The sequence below is a fragment of the Aphidius gifuensis genome, linkage group LG2 (assembly GCF_014905175.1).
Source record: "Aphidius gifuensis isolate YNYX2018 linkage group LG2, ASM1490517v1, whole genome shotgun sequence".
NCBI classification, from domain to species: Eukaryota; Metazoa; Arthropoda; class Insecta; order Hymenoptera; family Braconidae; genus Aphidius; species Aphidius gifuensis.
In genome coordinates, this window is record NC_057789.1 from 29,892,840 (window position 1) to 29,913,747 (window position 20,908).

Consider the following 20,908-nt stretch of genomic DNA (forward strand, 5'->3'; position numbering starts at 1 on the left):
TATGTTAATAACAATAATTATCAGAAACTTATTGGAATAAAAGTTAATGATATTAAATTATAAATATTTGATGAAAATAAAATTGCTTTTTCATCTAGCTATATTTAAATACTATTTATAAATGTTTATTTTTAGTATTGAAATATTAACAATCATTATAGGGCGTTGCATAAAGTAAAAAAGACTCTCGTGTTTCATCAAATAAATTTTTCTTTTTAAAATTAAAATATACAAACAGCAAAATAAACATATACAAAAATTATTTTTATTTGTCAATTTATTGTACATGATGATTCAAGTAGTTAAATTATTTATACTTTTTATTTTATTTGACACACTTAATTGTCAATTTGAAGATGATCAATTTGACTTAGACGAAGGCTGGTTCACCGACGACAAATACAATGACCCTTATTTTGTCGCATTGAGAAATAAAAATGGTCTAATTTTTCCAGGTATTTATAAATAAATAAATTTTATTTAAATATATCAATTATTTTCACCAATGAAAATTACTAGTCAACATTCAAAATTAATAATGATAATTAACTTATTGTTATTAATTAAAATTTGTGGATTAATTTAATAATTTTGCATGGATTAATTCGACATTGAGATGTTTTCATTAATTGTCGAAAAAATTATTAAATTTGGTTAATTAGAATTCGAGTTATAATTAAATAAGTGAGGCGATAATTTTTCTCGCATGTGGTCATGTAGCGTTTGATAAGTATATATACAAGTTGAAAGGTTGAACGTTCGTACTTGCTTCGGCAGTACATATACTAAAATTGGAACGATACAGAGAAGATTAGCATGGCCCCTGCGCAAGGATGACACGCAAAATCGTGAAGCGTTCCACATTTTTTGCTATTATTTATAATAATTTTACAATAAATTATTAATTATTCAATGACAATTAATTTTTGATTAAATAATTTCAATTTAAAAGTCGTTTTGTTTTTTGATTGTTAAATGAATAAATTGAAATTTAAAAAATAATTTTTGTTCTATTTTTTTTTTTTTGGCATCTATTTTAACTATTTTAAATAAATAATTATAATTTTTTTTTTTTCTTTTCAACAGGAACCAAATGGTGTGGTGAAGGTACCAAGGCAATGAATGATACAGACTTTGGCACATTTATTGAAACCGACAAATGCTGCAGGTTTAAATATTTTTTTAAAATTTAATTTACTCAAGAACCCAATAATATGAATTATAATAAACAAATAAATATAATTATTAATTAAAAAATTGATAAATTAATTTTATTTATTTGTTATTTATATTTTTTTTAGATCTCATGATTTTTGTCCATCGATTATAAAAGCTGGACATAAATGGCAAGATTTAACAAATTCAGACTCATCAACTAGGTTTGTTAAATAAAAAAAAATAAAAAAGCTAAATTAATAATTTATAAATTAATTTAATAATTATTTTTAGATTAAGCTGTAAATGTGACAATGAATTTTATGAATGCCTCAAAAAAATTCAAGATGTGCCAAGTAAAACAATTGGAACAATATTTTTTGATGTATTAAAAAAAAAATGTTTCGAAAAAACATTTAATGGAAAATATGTATGGCGCTCATCGAAATCATATTCAAGTGAAACTTTTACAAATTATATCAAGCAATTTAACAAGACATCATTCAATGATTTTGATATTTAAAAATAAACCAAAAATATTTTTTTAATTCCAAAAAGAAAAGCATACTAATTTTTGTAATAAAAAATTTTTTTGTTATTAATTTTATTCAACTTACAGGAAAAAAAAAAAAAACATTCATTACAAATAAATTGTTTCTGGAAATATTTCAAATTTAATTTTAAATTACTGTACAAAATTGACAAATCCTGGATGTTTCTGTAGACTAATTTAATGAATTTTTTTTTTAGTTAAATATAATAATAATATTTTTAATAAATGATGTGACTTATCAAGCACATTTTGATGTTTAAATAAAAAACCAGTTTAATGTGTTGATGATATGAATATTGTTTTTACAAAATATAATATTTTTATACGAGTTTTTTTGCCTCGAAGAATCTCTTGAGATGTCGCATTTGCCAGAAACCCATGACAAGAAGAATTGCTGATTGTGTTAATGCCCACCACAATACACGACGATTTGTACTTTCAGAAGTTTGTCTAAATCTTTCCTCACGGTACTGAAAAAAAAAACAACATAATTATATCAAGATTTGTTATTAAATAGCAAAAACAACATTACAACTACCAATAATCATTTTGATAATTAAATAAGAAGTCAATCTAAATTTACGTAAATTAATAAGTAAAAAATAATTACCCTTTGATAATTTTGTTCCTTGGTTATTTGTTCAACTTGATCAAGAAGTTGACGAACTCTGAGTTGTAATTTTGATAATTTTTCTTTTTGTGCCAAGTTTGAATAGTCAATAGCATGATCACCAACTTGAATATCCAAATGTACTCTCTGTATGATAATATAAATTGGATTAAAAAAAAATACCTTAACTAATAAATAACAAAATTATGTAGTGATAATTTACCAGCTGTGTACCACTGAACCAAGCAGTACTGTTTGAATAAAGACAAATAACATGTTCACCAGGTGTATGTGATGTAAATGATATTCTTCCTTCTGAGCTATAAACTCTTGATAAAATTGGTTTATCATCTGGATCACGTACTTCAACATGCATACCAATACCAGGTGTACTTGGCATAAATCCTCCACTTCTTGGATCAAATAATTCAACTTTGTAGTTAACTAAATAAATTAATAAATTTAAGGTTAATATTTATCTGAAAACGTCATCAATTTACATTGTAAAAAGAAAAAGTATATTTTTTTTTACCAAGAACAGTTGTTTCATCTGGTATTTCTTCAATGAAACATTTTCTTTCAGTTTCACCAATGTGGAAGTATAATCCAGATACACATTGACAAAAAACAGCAACAATGCTGATAATTATTATATTTTTCATGATTATATATTAATATGACATGCACCAGGTGTTTAGAATAATATTAAAAAAAATATAAAACCGGGGCACACGTCATCGACAAAGTGCGACAAAGCTACAAAATATACACCTGTCTGAAGTTGGCTAAAAATACAGATGTAAATTGTAAATACGTGGCGCCACTATTAAATCGATCATTAATCGAGCTATCGATTGTTCCAAATTTAATTTTTGTATGTTGACATGTTCATGGTCCAGGTTGACATAACAAAAATAAATAAATAAATTGGATAACTTGTTAATTGTCATTAGAATAAAATTATAAATAATTTTTGAAATAATGGATATCAATGTGCTCATTGGCATTGCCATTGGTATCATTGGATTGATAATATTTGTTACAATTTATTCACGTAAAAAAACAGGTTAGTGATTGTTATAGGTAATAATTAATTGAATTAACAATGAAATGATATTAGAGTGGCAATTGTTTTGATAAACATAACCTCATTTTTCCAGCTGTTGATTAAATTTAATTGTTGGGTAATTGTTTAAATTGTTTTTTAGAAAAAAATGATAATCAGGATGTTGGAGGAGCTCGTGGTCAACCTGTTAGACGTGCAGCTGGAGTGAGAAATGCAAGACGTCGTATGCAAGTTCGTGAAAATGTTGATGATAATTCTGATAATGAAAATGATGAAATTGAGGATAAAATTGAATTACCAGATGGTAAATTAGGAGCTAAAAAACGTGCAAAACTTGAAGCTAAAGCTGAAAAAAAACAACAACGTGAAGCACTTGAAAAAGAACGTGAAGAAAAAAAAAAAAAAGATAAATTACTCCAAGAAGAAGCTGATAAATTACGTGAAAAAGAAAAACTTGATGAATTAAAAAAAGAAGAAGAAGAACGTAAATTACGTGAAGAAAAAGAAAAACGTGATTATGAAGAATATTTAAAAATGAAAGAAGCATTTAGTGTTGAAGAGGAAGGTTTTGATGAAGAAATTCAAGATGAAAAAAATTTATTAAATGAATTTTTAGAATATATCAAGTACAATAAAGTTGTTGTACTTGAAGATTTAGCTGGACATTTTCATATTAAAACAACAAGTGTCATTGAAAGAATTAATTCATTACAAGCTGATGGTTATTTAACTGGTGTTATTGATGATCGTGGTAAATTTATTTACATATCACAAGATGAACTTGAAGCTGTTGCTAAATTTGTCAAACAAAGAGGAAGAGTCAGCATCTCTGAACTTGCTGAAAGCTCAAATAAACTTATTAATTTAATTCCTGGACATGGAAAAAATATTGTTGAAGCAAATTAATTATTTATTTATTGTTTAATTATTTATCTGCTCACAATATTATATATATTTTTTTTTTAATTTTGCAGTAATTTTTCGTTAAAGAAAAAAAACAAACAAAATACAAAAAAAAAAAAAAAAAAAAAACTATTTTTATTGAAAAAAATACTGAAAATATTTATTTTTTATTTCAATTTTAATTTTAATATAATAAACAATTGTTGATTAAATTAATTTGTGTTAATTGGAATTTTTTTTTTAATTGTTAAATTTATTTTTTTTAAATTAAGTAACCAAGATTTTATCTAGAAACTTTTAGTAATTTTAAAAATGGCCGCTCTGGTTTTTTTTAAATAAATAATAATAATAATACCTGCCATTTAAAAATTTATCATGGCGTCATTGTAACGGTCATCAAAACAATGTGTAGTTGTTATTGTTTATAATTGTGAATATAAATTGCATAAAAGTAGAGAAATAAGTGTTATTTCCAGAACTTTTAATTGAAACAACAAATTATTTTAACAATTCAAAAAACAAAAGGTCAGTTTTTATTCATGATTTGTGTATTAAAAATATATTTCTAATTTTTGGAGGTTATATTTTGATGCTAGATGATAAATAAAATAATGTTATTTTATTTGTTTATAGTTTGCCATAATTAAAGACGTTATTTTGGAAAATATAAAAAATATGGATAATAGTGACTCAAAAGATGAAACACTTTGGCGATCAATTGATTCCGACTCTGATAATCCTGATGAGAGTAATGGAACAATATTTTTTGATTTACCTGATGATGATCAGGTGTATTTTGATGCAAGAAAATCATCATTTCGTGGTGATAAAACAATTGGCGAAACTGGCTTGCTTGATGCAATGCGTGATTTAAAAATAAAATCAGCTATCAAATTAAAACCAGAGCAAGAAAAACGTTTATCAATTGATAATAAAGTTTCAATTAATTTAGAAAATGTTATGAATATTGAAGATGCTCCAAATGAACAAGATAAAAATGAGAAACAAGCTGTTGAAGATGTTAAAAGCCCTTGTAAAATTCAAGAGAACATTCAGCTTGAAGCAAAAATAAATTCCCAGACTGAAGCAATTTTGTTGGAAGAAAAAAAAATAATTGTAGCTGAAGAAGTAACACTTGATGAACCAGAACAAAATTTAGAAAGTGAAAAAATATCAGCTAATATTATTGAAGCTGAAAAAATAATCCTGACTGGATCAGAAAAAAATTCTACAGCCAAAGAAAAAATTCCAGTTGATGAGAATAAAATTTGTCAGCAAGAAAAAACACCAAAAGCCATTGTTCAAGATGATGTTAAGCAACTAGATGAAGCAATCAAGACAGCTGATAAAATTGCCAGTGTTGAAAAGACAAAAATACATCAAAAAAATTTAAAACAAGCAGAATCATCTTTAAAAAAATGTAATATTAATTTAGCACAAACAAAAAAAATTTTAAATGATTGTCCAAAAGTACCACTTGTATTTTCATCGAGTATGGTTAAAGCAATGAAACCATTGTTACAACAACCATCAAAAAAACCATCTACAATACCAATTACCCCAAAACTATTGAGCTCATCAAGAAATCGTACAGTCACCAAAAGTATTGGTGCTTTGACTCAGCCAAAAAGCCAACTGACCAACAACAAGCCACAATGTATCATCAGAAAATCAATGGCAACAAGTGGATCAATATTAAAAAGACAAAATTCAAATATAACAAACACAGCTGATAAATCAACAACAACTTCAATTAAAAAAAATCCACAAAAATTAAATACAACTGTTTCGACAATAACGACAACCAAAGATGGCATGAAGTTAAAAGAAGAAAAAATTAATAATTTTAGTATACCAGTTACTGTTAATCGTAAAAAAAGAACAGAATTTGTGCCATTTAATTTTTCATCACGTGAAAAAATTAATAAACCCAAAATAATTGATGATAAAAAAATTGATAATACAAAAATTAATTTATCAAAAGAAAATAAATCCAATAATATTATGTCATCAAGAATTAATTTACAAAAAAAAAATCAAGAGAGACGTGATATTGATGAAAAAATAAAAAAAAGACAACTTGAGTCTAAAAAGGTGCATGATGATGTTGTTGTTAAAAAAATTGCTGAAAAAAAAAATGAAGATATTGAGTTGAGAAAGAAATCAATCGTCAAGCCAACAATTATGCCAAATTTTAAAATACCAACTGGTTTGAGAGTAAAAAATAATTCAACGGTATCATCATGTGCAATTAAAAATAAAAGAGTTTAATTATATATATTAATTAACAATAAATAATAAATATATTTTTTAAATTATAAAAAATATATTTGTTTCGAGTCACCAGTCTTTTTTTTTTTTAACTAGAAAATTAATAATAATTAATAAATATTTTCTTTTAATAATATTGTACTTTTTAATATTAAATTTATTAATAAAATAATTATTGTTTATTTATTGCCTGATTAGAAAAATATTTCTTTATTGAATTTAAATATAAAGAAATTGTAAATTCTTTTTTTTTTTAATTCAGTTTCTGTAAAATGGATTTATTTACAATTGTTTATAAATATTTATTATTTAAATTATTTATCATTTATTTATCTTAACTATTCAATAATTTAATTAATTGTTTAATTATTAATTAGATAAATAATTGGTAAAGAAGCTAATAAACCAAGCAAATTATTTTCTTTTTTAAAATTTACATTTTTTTTTTTTTAAATTATTCAACAATATACTGAAATTAATAAATGAATAAATTTAAATTAATTAAAAAGCCAACTAATTATATAAATTTATATAATTTAAATGAAAATTGTTTTAATATTTAAAATTAATTAGCTAATACAAATTTTATTAAGCAATTTCTTGAATTTTTTATTTTTAGATATTTGGCTATTTTTGTCAAGCTGTGTATATTTTAGTTAAACAAATGGAAAATAAATAATAAATATCAACAATAAAATAAGAAAAAAGTTTTGTGACGACATTTGGATTGGTATTGCATCAGGTTCTTGTTTACCTTAATCGCAAGCTAAACGACATTTCTTATTTTATTGAATGAATAATAATTAATAATAACATTTGATGATTCTAAATATATTTAAATACTTGAATATATTATTTTATATATTTAAATAAACTATTTGTTGTTAAAATATTTTTTTCAAAATTATAAAATTATGAAAACTTAATTTCTTTATTTTTTTTCGATTTAGAATTTTCAATTATTTCGATTTTTAAATTTCTATTGTTCATTTTATTCTAAAAATTATTTTAAATATTTTTTTGCTGACAATAGAGACATTTAAAAAATGACATTGACAATAATATAAGTAAAAAAAAAGTCTTTTAGTATTGTAAATTTAAATATCTGATACGTGGAATTAAAGATGCGAAAATTAAAAAAAAATATATAAAATAAGGAAAGAGGGGATCAAGTTTCGTATAAACTAGCACATTCCAATCAACAACTTTGCAGTCGATCCTCGAGGCTCGTAGTGTCAAATTGGATCCAATATTAATTTTTTTTTTAAATTAAAATAATATACTTGAATAATTCAAAAGGAAATATCAAATTTCTTATTATTCATTTAGGAGACGAGTTGTTGAAAAGTTATTGTGTAGAGCTTATGTGTCGATGAGGTGCAAAGTTTTAGATTGTCAAGGCAATTCCCCAACATTTTTAGCCAGTATCAGGTAATAATTTTTTAAAACAATTTCAAGTATCTCATTTGACTTTTTAATAATTATAAAATATTTTTTTTATTTTTCAAGACTTGCAAAGAATCTGAGAACTCGCAAAGGCAGTCGATGTGGTAACGCGGGGAATCGCCTTGAGCTCCTCGTTCTTGTTCATCTACATCACGTACCATAGAGTCAGTATATTGTCAACAAAATAATGTAAAAAAACAACAACATTTTATTATGCAGTATTATATGATCCTATCCTTTTTGCTTGTTTTTTATTTTTAGCATCAGATTATCAAGAAGAAGATAAATAAATATTGCAGTTTTATTTTCAAATCCAGTACAAGAGAATTATCATAAATTCAACTGAGCCACTGTCATACGATATTGTTCATTGCGAAGGAAATTCAAAATATTATTCAAACAATTTACGATAAATAATTAAAATTATATTTAACAATAATATCAGCATGGGTCATACAGACATCAAACGCTCAACTGTCAAGAGCCCATATCAAGAAATCAAGTGAGATTTTTATTTTTTATTTTATTCCATTTATAAATATCTATTAATTTAATTGAAAAAAAAAAAAAAAATTTCAATTAGGATATTGTGACCAGATTGAGAATTTAATTATGATAATTTTTTTTTTTGTAGAAAAGATAAACGAACTTCAAGTGATCGTCAATTGCCAATAAATCAATCAAAATTATCTGGAAAAAATGATAAAAATAATTCTTGGGGTTCAGTCTACAAGAACAAACAAAATTTCATTGACATGCATCTGTGCTGATTAGTTATTTTTAAACAATATGGGAATCTTTTTAATGAACCTGGCAATTACAATGGAACTTTTAATAAACATTCAACTCGTCAAAACTAACAAACAATATATCATGAAAAATATATTTATCTAACAATTAAATTGATTCTCGTGCAACATTGTTTCTTGCAAATTTAAATTCTACCATATGATGATCCATCAATTCAACAATTAAATTTTTTTAATATTCGAAAATCATGTTGTAAGAAACAATGGACTGACTATTGACAGTGGCTCAGTAATAATTAAATAAGAAATGTTTATAAATTTACAGCAATATTTAAATTATTTAATCAATTTTTTTCTCATTCAATCTCTCGATATTTTGATTGTACTTTTCGTGTATTTATTTTAACGTCAGGCCGAGTAAATCATTTTAAAAAAAATATAATTAATAATATTAATCATTGAAAATACTCACACAATTATATATCTATTAAAAAAAAAATGGGCTAATTATTTTGGGATAAATTATATTTGTTATTTTTTCGGTAATTTAATTTTCCGAATTGTTTTTCTTAAAGTGACAAATGAATAATAAAGGTGATGGTTTTTTTATGGACTTGTTATCCAAATAAAAAGGGTAAAAATGATCGTAACTTCCTGAAGTACTTTTTTTATTATTTATTTTTATTTTTTTTTAGGTAATTTGAGGTATAACGGAAGAGGAAAAGAAATAATATACCAAGAACAACAACAAAATGATGAAGAAAAGACATAAAAAAAAAGGGTTTCAGAAAATGAAATTAATGATATTAAAAAAATATATAATGACTTTGGTGGTTTTTTAAATATTTGATGGGGAGAAATTTGAGATGAAATGTTTCTTTCTTTTTTTTTTTTTTGAGAAAATTAGTGCAGTGGGTACATAGAGTTCCGGCGGATACGAAAATTTAAACATAAAGTGTCAACCTCATTGAGGTCGATGAACTAAAATCACAGAAATCATTTCATTGAAAAAAAAAAATTAAAAATACTTTGATAGCTATATTTAAAAAAAAAAAAAAATCTATATAGAATATTTAAATTAATTTTCATTGAAATTAAAGCTATTAGGAATTTTTTTTTTTCCTGTAAATTCCCATTATTTATTATTTAAATATAAATGACATCACGACTTGTTTGTGTATACAGATAAAAAAAATTATGGTAATCAAAATGAGTGATTTAAAGAAATGAAAATAAACATGATGAGAATAAAAATTAAAACAGAAATGAAATAAACCTCAGGGTTAAAAAAATATGAAAAATTTTAAAAATCAAGAAATTAATTTATCAAATTACGGAAAATTAATTTTTAATTAATAAGTTTATTTAAGAATTAATTAATAGATTTAAATAATTTTTAAAAATTAATGATATTTTAAGTATGATAGTATTTTTCCGGTTGAGTTGATAATAATTTCAAGTCTAGTTTGTCTAAAAAACAAAAAAGATATTTCACTGTAAAATTCAGGCTTAAAAAAATATCATGAAAAATTTAAAAAATCAAGAAATAAATTTATTAAATTACGGAAAATTAATTTTCAATTAATAAATTTATACGAGAATAAATTAAAAGATTTAAATAATTTTTAAAAATTAAAATTTAATATAAATATTTGCCTCAATTGAAATTCATAATTTTTTTTTCTTGATAATTTGATTAATGATATTTTAAGTATGATAGTATTTTTCCGGTTGAGTTGACAATAATTTCAAGTCTATTTTGTCTAAAATAAAAAAAAAAAAAATAGATATTTCACTGTAAAATCATAGGGCACGTGCTTTCCCCTTATTTATTTTTTTCCTATTTTCTATCTCTAGCCAGCTCATTTGACTTCAACGCAGTAGAAAATAAAAAGAAAAAAAAAAAAAAAAAAAAAAACAAGATATATGTGTGGATGATGGATGCGACACTAATGGTTCTGACGCTTTTTCAAAATATACTGTTTGAAAAATAAAAAAAATAGTAGTAGAAAATGCGGGGGGTCAAATGCTCACCTCTCTATACTTTCTTTGGAGTTTGGATTATATATATTGGTATTTTTTCATGCTCAAACATATGTATGTAATACCACTGGGTCTTGTTAGAGAGGTCTATCTCGATTCTTGTTGTTATCTTTTCTCTTGTTGCTGCATATGTTACCAACATCAAGAATAAAGTTATCGCTCATAAATTATCAACACTTTGCTACATAATAAAAATATACATACAATTCGTCTTACTGTTTTGTTAAATTTTTTTTTTACATTTTCTTTTACATATTGACTATTTTAAAATGTAATAAATATTAAAATAATTTATTTTAATTGTCATTTTATATTTATATAAAGTTATAAATTATTTTATTTCATTTTTCATTGAATATTAATTGATTTTGATAATTATTTTAAGTGAAAATTATATTATGTGATATATTAATTTAGGTGTTGATTAAATTGAAAAGCTGAAAAATAAAAAAATAAATAATTACAGGTAAATTTAAAATGTGTCTTTTCCTAGTCACCCGGGAGGTAAGACTTTGACTCGTTTTTTTTATCAAGTGGTTTCTCCAGTAGACCTATTCCACTTTTCGCGCGCATTTTCTAGCTGCAGCTAGAATTGTTTCGATCGGATTTTTAAATTTTTCGATTGCGCTCAAAGCAGCAAGTACGGACGCACGCGAGTTTAAAAAATAAATATCATCACTATATACCCGCGCTCATAGCTGCAGGTATATTTTTTATTGATTAATATGATGGAACACTTCTTGGCTTATTTCACTATGCCACTATCACTTATTGTGATAGGACATTTCTAGGCTCATATCACTATGCCACTATCACTTGTTGTGATAGGACATTTCTAGGCTTATTTCACTATGCCACTATCACTTATTGTGATAGGACATTTCTATGCCTACTATTTCACTATTTATAAAATCTTGAAATCCAGCAAATATCAAATCTCTTGAAAATTAAAAATCTAAAACAAAAAAAATTTTAAATTATACAAATCCTGAAACAAAAAAATCCTGAAACATTAAAAACATAATATTAAAATCCTGAATAACTCGAACTCCTGAAATCATAAAAAAGCTGAAACATACAAAATCCTGAAACATTAAAAACATAATATTAAAATACTGAATAACTCGAACTCCTGATAATCCTGAAACATATAAAAACCTGAAACAGAAAAATTCCTGAAACATACTTTAAATTTGATTATTGTTTTTGGAAAAGTGCATTTAATATCAAAAATATAAACATACATCGCGAATGGAAAATAGGGTGAAAATTTATCTATTATAAATTTTCACGATAGATAATAATGTCCTAATCACCCTCGTCTACTCTGTTTGAGATAGACAAGGTCGATTCATTTTGACTTTCACACTACGACTATTTAATTTAACATTATAAAATTGAATGCAAATTATTGTAAAAATCAGTCAAAATAAATCTATACATAAAATAATAATTTGGAACGACAAGAAGTTTCAAAAAATATAGCAACAATTTTTTGATACTTCAAGGATATTGAAGCACTTTTCCGGGATAGGTTAAAAATTACAACTAGTCAATCTTGATCTAGAGGAACCTACCTTTTGCGAGTAAACATCCAAGTAGAAGTTGTCCAGGTATTCTCCAATAATCCACATAAATTTCGTTCCATCCTCTCAGCGAAGCCATGTAGAAATTGTCAAGGTAGTCTCCAATAATCCATTTAAATTTGCGGTTAAATCCTCTCAGCAATAATAGTAATCCCAAAACAGCAACAGGCACTTTTTACACTTGAACACTTATTTCACTTTTATTATATCACTTAATTTTTTTTATATATTTCTTTTTTAATTATAATCACTAGCACTTGCACAAACACTTTCACTTTTTTTTTTTTTTATGACCACGAGACGATCGGCACGTGGTCATTTCAAACTAAACGTAATAACCGACAAAAAAATTCTAAACGATATTCATTCCGCGAAAACTAAGACGAACTGACGAAATTCTACAAAAATATTCTTTTATTTTACACTTGTACTTTTTTTTTTTTTTTAACCAAACAACCACGAGGTACTTTTTTACTAACCACGAATTTAATGGACGGAAAATTTTTAAGTGATGTTAAACCGATGAAACCCGGAGACAAACTGACTGGACATCGTCTAGGACTGCGCCTTATATATCCTAGACTATCCTAGACGAGGACTAGAGGTCGCTTTTTCTAGGATTTACTGCCTAGTTTCGCCTTTGCTGATCAGCCATTGGCTAACACCAGGCAAAAATTTTTGAAACACGTTTCGCGCCAGGTGAAAGAAAAATCATGATTTTAAACCAAAATACACGTGCAAAAATTATATTTTGTGAATTTTGTTGAAAAAATACATAAATGTATATACAGATTATTTTAAAATTAATTAGAATAATTTGCAAATTAAAATTTTGACTGATGAACTTTTCTTGCTGTTGCTTTTCACTGGTGACTTGGAAATTCTACAGAAAAATTATTTTGACATATAGTATTTAAAATTAAGTAAAAAAACAAATTGAACTAATCAGTCTTTACTTTATAAATTTGTTTAATCGACAATCGAAAAATAAATTGATCAATTGAACACTTGCATCTTTCCACAAGGTAGTGGCAATTTAAAATTTGGTTAGAATTATTTTAAATTCGCTCCATGTGCAAGTGTTTAATTGATCAATTTATTTTTCGATTGTCGTTTCAAAAAATTTATAAAATAAAAACTGATTAGTTTAATTTGTTTTTTGACTTAATTTTAAATACTGTATGTCGAAATAATTTTTCTGTAAAATTTCCAAGTCACCTGTGAAAAGCAACAGCAAGAAAAGTTCATCAGTCAAAATTTTAATTTGCAAATTATTCTAATTAATTTTAAAATGATCGGTATATACATTTATGTATTTTTTTTTCTTTTACAAATTATTAAAATTCACAAAAGTAAATTTTTTTTGCACGTGTTTTTTTTTTAGGTTCGAGAGCATGGCATCCACGTAATGATTTCTCTTTCACCTAGCGCAAAAGGTATTTCAAAAAATTTTGCATGGCGTTGGACAGTATGATAGACAAGTAAATTTATATTTTAAAATTAATTATAGAATAATTTGCAAATTAAGATTTTGAACGATGAGCTTTTTTTTTTTATTACAAAATTCCACGTGTTATTTTAAAATAATTCTAACCAAGCTATTAAATTATTTTACGAGACGAAAAAATTTTGAATGCTCTCCGGAAGATAATTAAATTATTTTTTCTGTTCAGATTAAAACGAAAAATAATTTTGAAAATTGTTTTACACGCGAGTTTTTCTCCCTCAGACATCATAATATCCAAATGAAAAGGAAATTTTTATACACAGCAAGATGTCCAGGTGAAAAAAACAATTTTTTTATTTTAAAAATAAATTGTCAAAGTAGAAAAAAATAATTAAATCAACGAAAATAAAAAAAATCACTAAATTTATTTATATTTCCCTTTAATTGTTTTTTAAATTATTCAATTTTAAAAATAAACAAAATACCATTATTATTTTTATTTACATGAGTAATAAAATCTAAAGAATCACTAAACTAAATTTATTTATAATTTAAAAATCATTTTCCAAATTATCTTCAAGTTTTAAAAATAACTAGAAAATTAATTACATTTTGTCTATACATTTCCTATATATAATTTTAGAATAAATCAAAAATTTTCTATAATATTAAAAAAACATATCAACACCACTCTCTTATTTTTTTTTTTTTTCAATTTAAAAATAAATGACGAGGTCAGTGATATGAAAATTGTCTCCAACTAAAAGCCGAGACAATTTTTTTCATTAAATTTATTTTTACCATCTAAATTGTTTCCTTCAAAATTATCCTTAAATTTTAAAAATAAAAAATCAATTATATTCCAAAGTATTGAAAAGGCATAGAAAAAAAAAAAAAAAAAAAAAAATTGCCTTGATATATTTTGGTTAAAGTGCGTTAATAGGGTCGCAAAGTAAAAGAACAGGAAACAAAAAAATAAAACCAAAAATCAAGTATATATAAAATAAGGCAAAAGATTTTTAAATAAAATTAGTACAGAGACATAGCTGCACACGAGTCTAATGCTACTTTGAGAAAGCATGTAAGAAATGTTTTTTTTTTTTTTTTTAAATTTTTATTTTCCCTCTGTAGTTTTAAACAAGCGAGGGGAAAAGCTCGAGCTTTAATACCACATCCAGCACGCGTTTGTCCTCGTGTCCCGCGACACATTAAGTTGGGGGAAAAATAAAAATTAAGAAAAATAAAAATTCATGCGAGTTTAAATCTCCGGGTGCTGGTGCACATTAGTCTGTTGAAAGTTGGTCGACGTGACGGTTCATCCAGGATCAGTCACAATTCCTCATCGGCCATATTCAATCTAATTATCAAATTAATAACGCGCATTTATTCTAGTCAATATTGCAATTATTCCAAATAAATTATTTATTTAATTAATTTATTATTTATTTATTTATATTTTTAAATTAATTTTGTGAATTGTTGTAATTATTTCAAGTGATTTTGTGTGTACAGTGAAATTTGAGAAAGCTTGGAGAAAATTATATTAAAAAGCTCAAATTGTCACTGGAAATGTAAGAATAGAAAATTCAACATCTATTTCGAGGTCATTGAAATAAAAATATACATGAGTTCACGGTAAATATATGCACTATTTAATTTTTTTATTTCGAGTGTACTTTGTGTCGTTGAAATCGTTGAAAAAGAAGAAAAAAAACTGGAGATTCCCCCAAGTGTAGAAGAAGGAGTAGATCGTAAAGATTCATTTATTTTTTGCATGGAAATATTTTTTAATTTTTTATAATTAAATTTCTTAATTAAGAGTTAAAAGAATAATTATTATTTATTTGCACATGGGTTGGTTTGCAAAGAGAAAATCATTGTCAATGAGAAAAAAACATTAGGGGAAGTTCAGAAATAAATTTAGTTATTTTTATAAGTTTTTAAAACAGGCAGGGAAATGATGTGATTCTTGAGTTTTGCAGTGGATGAGAGAGCCTTCGCTGGGGGTCCTCGGGTACAAGTATTTCTATCTTTAGATTAAAAGCAAATTCAACGGAAATTGTCTGCATGTTGTAAGGATTTCAAAGAAATAATTTAATATTCATATTTTTTTTTTATATAAAAATTAATTAATTATAATAAAAATTGGGTTAATTATTAAAGGTGAAAAAAGAAAATTTATTTAAATTCATAATAAAAGGGTTGAAATATATTTTTTATTATAATTTTATTGTTACTTGAGTGATGCAATGTTGCACATGAAAATATTAATTGAAAAAAAAATTAATTTTATTATAGTTTATTGTTTTTGTTGAATTATTTATTTGAAAATTGATAAATTTTTATTTTATCAAAATTCTTAAGGACTCGATAAGATTTTCCATTGGCGAGTTAATAAGATAATTAAAAATAAAAATTTATCAATCGTAAATTAATTGTTAAATTTAAATTTTAAAAAATATATAATTTTTTAAATTTATTAAAAATTTATTATCAATTATTTTAAACACTTGGAAAATTGGATATTTAATTTTTTCTTTAAATTTGAATAATACATGGTTAATTATTTTGCAAAGAAAAATATTTAAAAAAATTATTAGACATTTAATTTAAAAAAAATTTAACAAATTTTATTATTATTAGTACTACAATAATTTTCAAATATTTTTTTCATATTATTTTATCAAACCAAAGCCATTATCTAAAACAAAAAATAAACAGATAAAACTGTTGTTGTATTTAATTTATTCTCCTATCATTTGTCTATCATAAAATAATTCAAGTGCAAGCAAGGTGCAAGGTCTAGAGTCATTGGCCCGAGTTAAGCATGACACATAATGCAATAAATTTTTAAAACAGCCCCGTTGTTAAGCTGCTATACAAATTCATACCGGAAATAGAGCTTCCTCGATCAAAAACCAAGACATTTTAAATTTTTATCTTTTTTTAAAATGCCTTTTATTTATTATTTTTTCATCGTCATCATCATCATCATCATCACCATCCTGAGCCCTCCATTCTTTATTTAATTTATTTTGCTTTTTATATTTCAGAGTGATTGGACCCTCTTGCACTATAGTTTTAGACGACACATACTCAAACATGCATAGGTATATAAACTCATTCTATTTTTATATAATATATATAATCCAACAGTCAGTCATCACTTGCTTTACATTTTTTTTTTTCTTTTTTTTTCGCCCTCTTTTCTTAACACCCCCTCGTTGCAACCAAGTAAAACCCATTATTCTCCAACAGCCAAAAATACATTTTTTTATATTTTACAATTGACACAATTTTTTATTAATAATAACAATTTTTAAAAGAAGAATAATAAGACACTATTGTTGTTCAAAAAAAAAAAAAAAATGATTATATTAAATAAATACAAAAAACCACGTAAATTTAGATTGTTTTTTTTTTTTAATTTTTAATTTATGATTATAAATTTTTTTGGTATTTTTTGTTGACTTTATTTATCAAGGGGATATGAAAGAAGAATCTGATTTTTTCTTAGCACGTGCTTTTTATAAAATTTGATATACGACACGCGTGCAAACATGTAATAAGGCCCCAGAGGGTCGTAATGACAAAACGAAGACGTTCATATTCTTGCAGCTGTACAGGGGATAAGCAAAAATAAAAAAAAAAAATATTATAATAACAATTCCGTTTTATTTTAATTATTTATTTAAAGATTTTAATTTTTTTCAATTTGTAAATTTAAATCTTAAAGCTCCATTTAAATTTTCGTAGTTTAAAAAATGTTTCATTATTTTAAAAATACAGTTTTAGGTTTTTCAAATTAATTTAAATTCGATATGGTTTTATTTAACTTATCAAACATGTTGATGTGATAAAAATAATTCAAGATAGTATCATCACTTTATTTTTCGGTACATTTGAAAATTATATTTCCTCTTAAGGAAGTGTTGATTTCCAGTACAACAAACAGCTGTTGTTGATTTTTTTTTTTTCTTCTATTTTTTAATTTTTTCATCATTGTGTTTTCCCCTAATATAAATATATATATAATAGAGACTGTGTTGCCATTTACTTCCGCTTCATATTCAAGTAAAAAAAAAAATTATATTTAATGATAATTTTATTAAACATCAACGTCTTGTTATTTTTCGTCAACGTGTATCCGTTGTCACAAAAAATAAACCAAATTATTAATAAACCAAGATAAATAAATTTTTTCATTAAAAAATAATTTGCCATATGTTTATTAAAAAAAAAAAATAATTAATTATCAAAATTAAATCATTCTGATGAAGAATATTTTTTAATTAAAAAAAAAAAAATTATATTGTAATATTTAATTTCATTTAAAAAAAAAAAAAGAAAATTCATTTATATTTACAGACACAAAGTATTTATTTCTTCCAAATTGGTCCTTAATTTATTTTATTTTCATGACATTTTTAAAAGTACAATACCTATCGAGAATTTTGACCTAAAGTCATTGCATTTATAAATAAAAAAAATCATGAAAAGTGCAAGGCGGACAGGGCCAGACTGTCTAGTCCAGACGTCGCCTACCAAAATAACATTTTCGCACATTATTCGAGTTACTGCAAGTCTGCACAAGAATAAAACATATATATATAAATTTTGTCTTGTCTACAATGTGGGTTTTACCAACGCGATTAAATCGATGAATTGAGCTGCGGTGTAATTCGGGATACAATGTACTCCGACAATAGTTTCACATGTCTCAATTTTTTTTCATTTTGCTTTATTTTAAAATTCAACATACCTAAATGTCTTTAGCAACAACTCTATGTATACTCAAAAACTTGTGAATGAATTCATTATATTTTTTATTTTCTTTGTTCTTTCTTTATATTTGCTGAATTGACATTTTTTTCCTTTTTTTTTTTGTTGAATAATTAAATTTAAATCAAGTATTTTAGATCGCAAATAATTTAACAATGAAAAATCGTAAATGAAAATTATTTTGTCTATTTTAAAATCAACTTTTATCTATAATGATCTATAGATCATTGATAAATTTATCATTATCAACAGTTGGTAAATTAAATTGATCAATAATTTCTGTTTTCAGCGCCATCAATGTTGCATCAAGAAACACATGATTATTTCAAGTATTTATTTTGAAAAAAAATAAATAAATTAATGATAAAATGAGGGCCAGAGATTCTGTGGTGTACACACCGGTATCACTGGGTCCAGATACTGATGATGAAGATACTCTAGTCAATGAAGAAATTTACAACAATGGTATTGTTAATTAAAATTTTTCAAAAATCATTTTTCAATTTTTTTTCAATATTTATTACTAGCCTTTACAGATGTCTTAGTTTAAATAAATTTATAAATTAAAAAACATAAATGGCAAAATGAAAAGTAAAAATAAAAATTAAGCGAGGTGAGTGTCCTTCTACCTTGCCAAGCGAGTTTCAATCCCACGAGAGAGAAATACAATTTTTTTCGTTTTCGCAAGATGAGTCATCCTTTGGCTTCCGAATATTTAACGTGTCTGGATCGGTTAGTTTTTTTTTTCTCCTTTATTTCTCTTGAAATGTAATGTTTTTTTTTTTATTTTGAATTTCTACTTTGTGTAGTCAAGGTATATTTGAAGTTCAATTGGAGGTGTGCCAAGAAAATAGGCGTGGTGTGTAACTTACCACTGATATTTTTGTTTTATTATTTAACACTTTTTTATTATTTATTTTTTATTGTTTCAAATAGCTCATGTACATTTTAAAATAGCCAATTTTGATGATGACGTGTGTGGAGAGTTTTTTTTCGAACGAATATTTAATCTAATCATTGGCCAACTTTCATTCCCGGAATTGACTTAGTTATAACTGGAAATAAGGCGTATATTGACGTAATTCACTTCCTCCTCAATATACCATGAATTAAAATTTTTAAATTTACAAATAATTAAATATTCATATCTTTTTTTTTATTTATATAAATTAATTAATAAATATTAAATATTGAAGGTGAAAATTGCAAAAAAAGAAAATTCAATTAAATTCATAATAAAAGGGTTGAAAAATATTTTTTATTATAATTTTTTTGTTAGTTGATTGATGCAATGTTGCACATGAAAATATCAATTGAAAAAAATATTCAATTTCTATGTAATTTCAAAATTCTTGATAATTTTTTTCGCTATTATTTTTTTGTTGTTTATTTAATTTAAAAACAGATATATTTAAGTGGATAAATGTCCATTGAAGTTATATACAAGTATGTATTTTCAGTTAAATAAATAATAAAATTATATGCAAAAAAAATGAACGAGATTCGCTTGAGTTGATTTCGTAGTAACAATTATCAATAGAATGTCGGCGCGATGCGAATTACACTGTCATTAACTCGGGTGTTAGATGCAATAGCATCAGAAAAATATAAAAAAAAATATGTTTGTATAAATAAAGAGATAAAAAAATAATAAAAATCATTCGTGGGATCTCATGTCTAATGCATGCTCGAGGTCAAAATAAAATAACACGGCCAAGACCCCTCGCATATGTATACCTCCACTTGTGTGTGCCTTCTTTCATTCTTGATAACTATTATCACTAACTGGCGCCGTCTGGAATTGTTCTATTAATTTCTCGACAAGCAAATTTTTTTTTTTTTAAATTTTTTATTAATATTATTGTTGTTTTTTTATTGTCTTTTATTGTTGTCTCTTGAATTTATTCATGATACAATGTATACGCAAAGACATTCCACTTTTATGATCATCAAAAAATTCAAATTTAAATATTAAACAGGAAGAACATGATATATGATTTTTTTTTTTCGATGAAATTTCGTGAAATTTATATTTTAAAAATATTTAATTTAGGCTTTTTAATATTTGAAATTATTTAGAGTAATTTTAACTTCAATTTTCTTCATTGAATAGTTGAAAATTTTATTATAAATTTGTAAATTTTTAAATTTAATTTTGATTGTATAATTATGTAATTTAAAATATTTATTTTATGTAATTTTAATTTAAAAATTGTTAATTTATAATTTTAAATTAATCTTGGAGTATTTGAAAAATTTTTTAAAGTAATCTAAATTATTTTGATTGAATAGTTTTT

General features: G+C 24.4%; 5 protein-coding genes, 1 long non-coding RNA gene and 1 other non-coding gene across 9 annotated transcripts in view; 6 read left to right on the top strand and 1 right to left on the bottom strand.

Annotated features, from left to right (window-relative positions):
* The first annotated feature begins 175 nt into the window (after positions 1 to 175).
* Positions 176 to 1,762, top strand: LOC122850300 (phospholipase A2-like). Its single transcript, XM_044149461.1, has 4 exons — positions 176 to 455; positions 1,087 to 1,168; positions 1,302 to 1,379; positions 1,450 to 1,762. The coding sequence occupies exons 1-4, from the start codon at positions 287 to 289 to the stop codon at positions 1,676 to 1,678; spliced, it is 558 nt and encodes a 185-aa protein (XP_044005396.1). The 5' UTR covers positions 176 to 286; the 3' UTR covers positions 1,679 to 1,762.
* LOC122850747 lies at positions 762 to 868 on the top strand. Its single transcript, XR_006373655.1, has one exon. It is a non-coding gene; the product is annotated as a U6 spliceosomal RNA (small nuclear RNA).
* A 44-nt stretch (positions 1,763 to 1,806) lies between the features above and the next one.
* Positions 1,807 to 3,095, bottom strand: LOC122850293 (transmembrane emp24 domain-containing protein eca). Its single transcript, XM_044149451.1, has 4 exons — positions 2,851 to 3,095; positions 2,542 to 2,762; positions 2,319 to 2,465; positions 1,807 to 2,178 (listed from the first exon to the last, which is right to left on the bottom strand). Exons 1-4 carry the CDS (start codon positions 2,978 to 2,980, stop codon positions 2,029 to 2,031), a joined length of 648 nt encoding a protein of 215 aa, XP_044005386.1. The 5' UTR covers positions 2,981 to 3,095; the 3' UTR covers positions 1,807 to 2,028.
* A 112-nt stretch (positions 3,096 to 3,207) lies between these two features.
* LOC122850289 (DDRGK domain-containing protein 1) lies at positions 3,208 to 4,506 on the top strand. The gene is made up of 2 exons (XM_044149447.1): positions 3,208 to 3,384; positions 3,527 to 4,506. Exons 1-2 carry the CDS (start codon positions 3,300 to 3,302, stop codon positions 4,288 to 4,290), a joined length of 849 nt encoding a protein of 282 aa, XP_044005382.1. The 5' UTR covers positions 3,208 to 3,299; the 3' UTR covers positions 4,291 to 4,506.
* Positions 4,507 to 4,672: 166 nt separating this feature from the next.
* On the top strand, positions 4,673 to 6,743 carry LOC122850264 (myb-like protein V). The gene is made up of 2 exons (XM_044149394.1): positions 4,673 to 4,812; positions 4,921 to 6,743. The coding sequence occupies exon 2, from the start codon at positions 4,963 to 4,965 to the stop codon at positions 6,556 to 6,558; it is 1,596 nt and encodes a 531-aa protein (XP_044005329.1). The 5' UTR covers positions 4,673 to 4,812; positions 4,921 to 4,962; the 3' UTR covers positions 6,559 to 6,743.
* Positions 6,744 to 8,268: 1,525 nt separating this feature from the next.
* LOC122850309 lies at positions 8,269 to 9,741 on the top strand. The gene is made up of 2 exons (XR_006373632.1): positions 8,269 to 8,506; positions 8,639 to 9,741. It is a non-coding gene; the product is annotated as an uncharacterized LOC122850309 (long non-coding RNA).
* A 5,399-nt stretch (positions 9,742 to 15,140) lies between these two features.
* Positions 15,141 to 20,908, top strand: part of LOC122850230 (protein TANC2) — a 33,101-nt gene continuing 27,333 nt past the window's right edge. Inside the window, exons 1-3 of one of the 3 annotated variants that reach the window (XM_044149327.1) lie at positions 15,141 to 15,464; positions 16,883 to 16,939; positions 18,901 to 19,076. In XM_044149327.1, the coding sequence (XP_044005262.1) occupies positions 18,980 to 19,076 (97 nt within the window). In that variant the 5' untranslated portion in view covers positions 15,141 to 15,464; positions 16,883 to 16,939; positions 18,901 to 18,979. The remainder of the gene's footprint in view (positions 15,465 to 16,882; positions 16,940 to 18,900; positions 19,077 to 20,908) is intronic. The other 2 variants (XM_044149326.1, XM_044149329.1) reach the window with 2 other exon arrangements.

Excerpts from the sequence above, each read along its gene's own strand:
- LOC122850300 (XM_044149461.1), top strand. The coding sequence starts at position 287 with ATGATGATTCAAGTAGTTAAATTATTTATACTTTTTATTTTATTTGAC. Across the intron at positions 1,169-1,301 it reads GAAACCGACAAATGCTGCAG|ATCTCATGATTTTTGTCCAT; the intron begins GTTTAAATATTT and ends TATTTTTTTTAG. Across the intron at positions 1,380-1,449 it reads AATTCAGACTCATCAACTAG|ATTAAGCTGTAAATGTGACA; the intron begins GTTTGTTAAATA and ends AATTATTTTTAG.
- LOC122850293 (XM_044149451.1), bottom strand. The coding sequence starts at position 2,980 with ATGAAAAATATAATAATTATCAGCATTGTTGCTGTTTTTTGTCAATGT. Across the intron at positions 2,763-2,850 it reads AGATGAAACAACTGTTCTTG|TTAACTACAAAGTTGAATTA; the intron begins GTAAAAAAAAAT and ends TAATTTATTTAG. Across the intron at positions 2,179-2,318 it reads AGGAACAAAATTATCAAAGG|TACCGTGAGGAAAGATTTAG; the intron begins GTAATTATTTTT and ends TTTTTTTTTCAG.
- LOC122850289 (XM_044149447.1), top strand. The coding sequence starts at position 3,300 with ATGGATATCAATGTGCTCATTGGCATTGCCATTGGTATCATTGGATTG. Across the intron at positions 3,385-3,526 it reads TTATTCACGTAAAAAAACAG|AAAAAAATGATAATCAGGAT; the intron begins GTTAGTGATTGT and ends ATTGTTTTTTAG.
- LOC122850264 (XM_044149394.1), top strand. The coding sequence starts at position 4,963 with ATGGATAATAGTGACTCAAAAGATGAAACACTTTGGCGATCAATTGAT.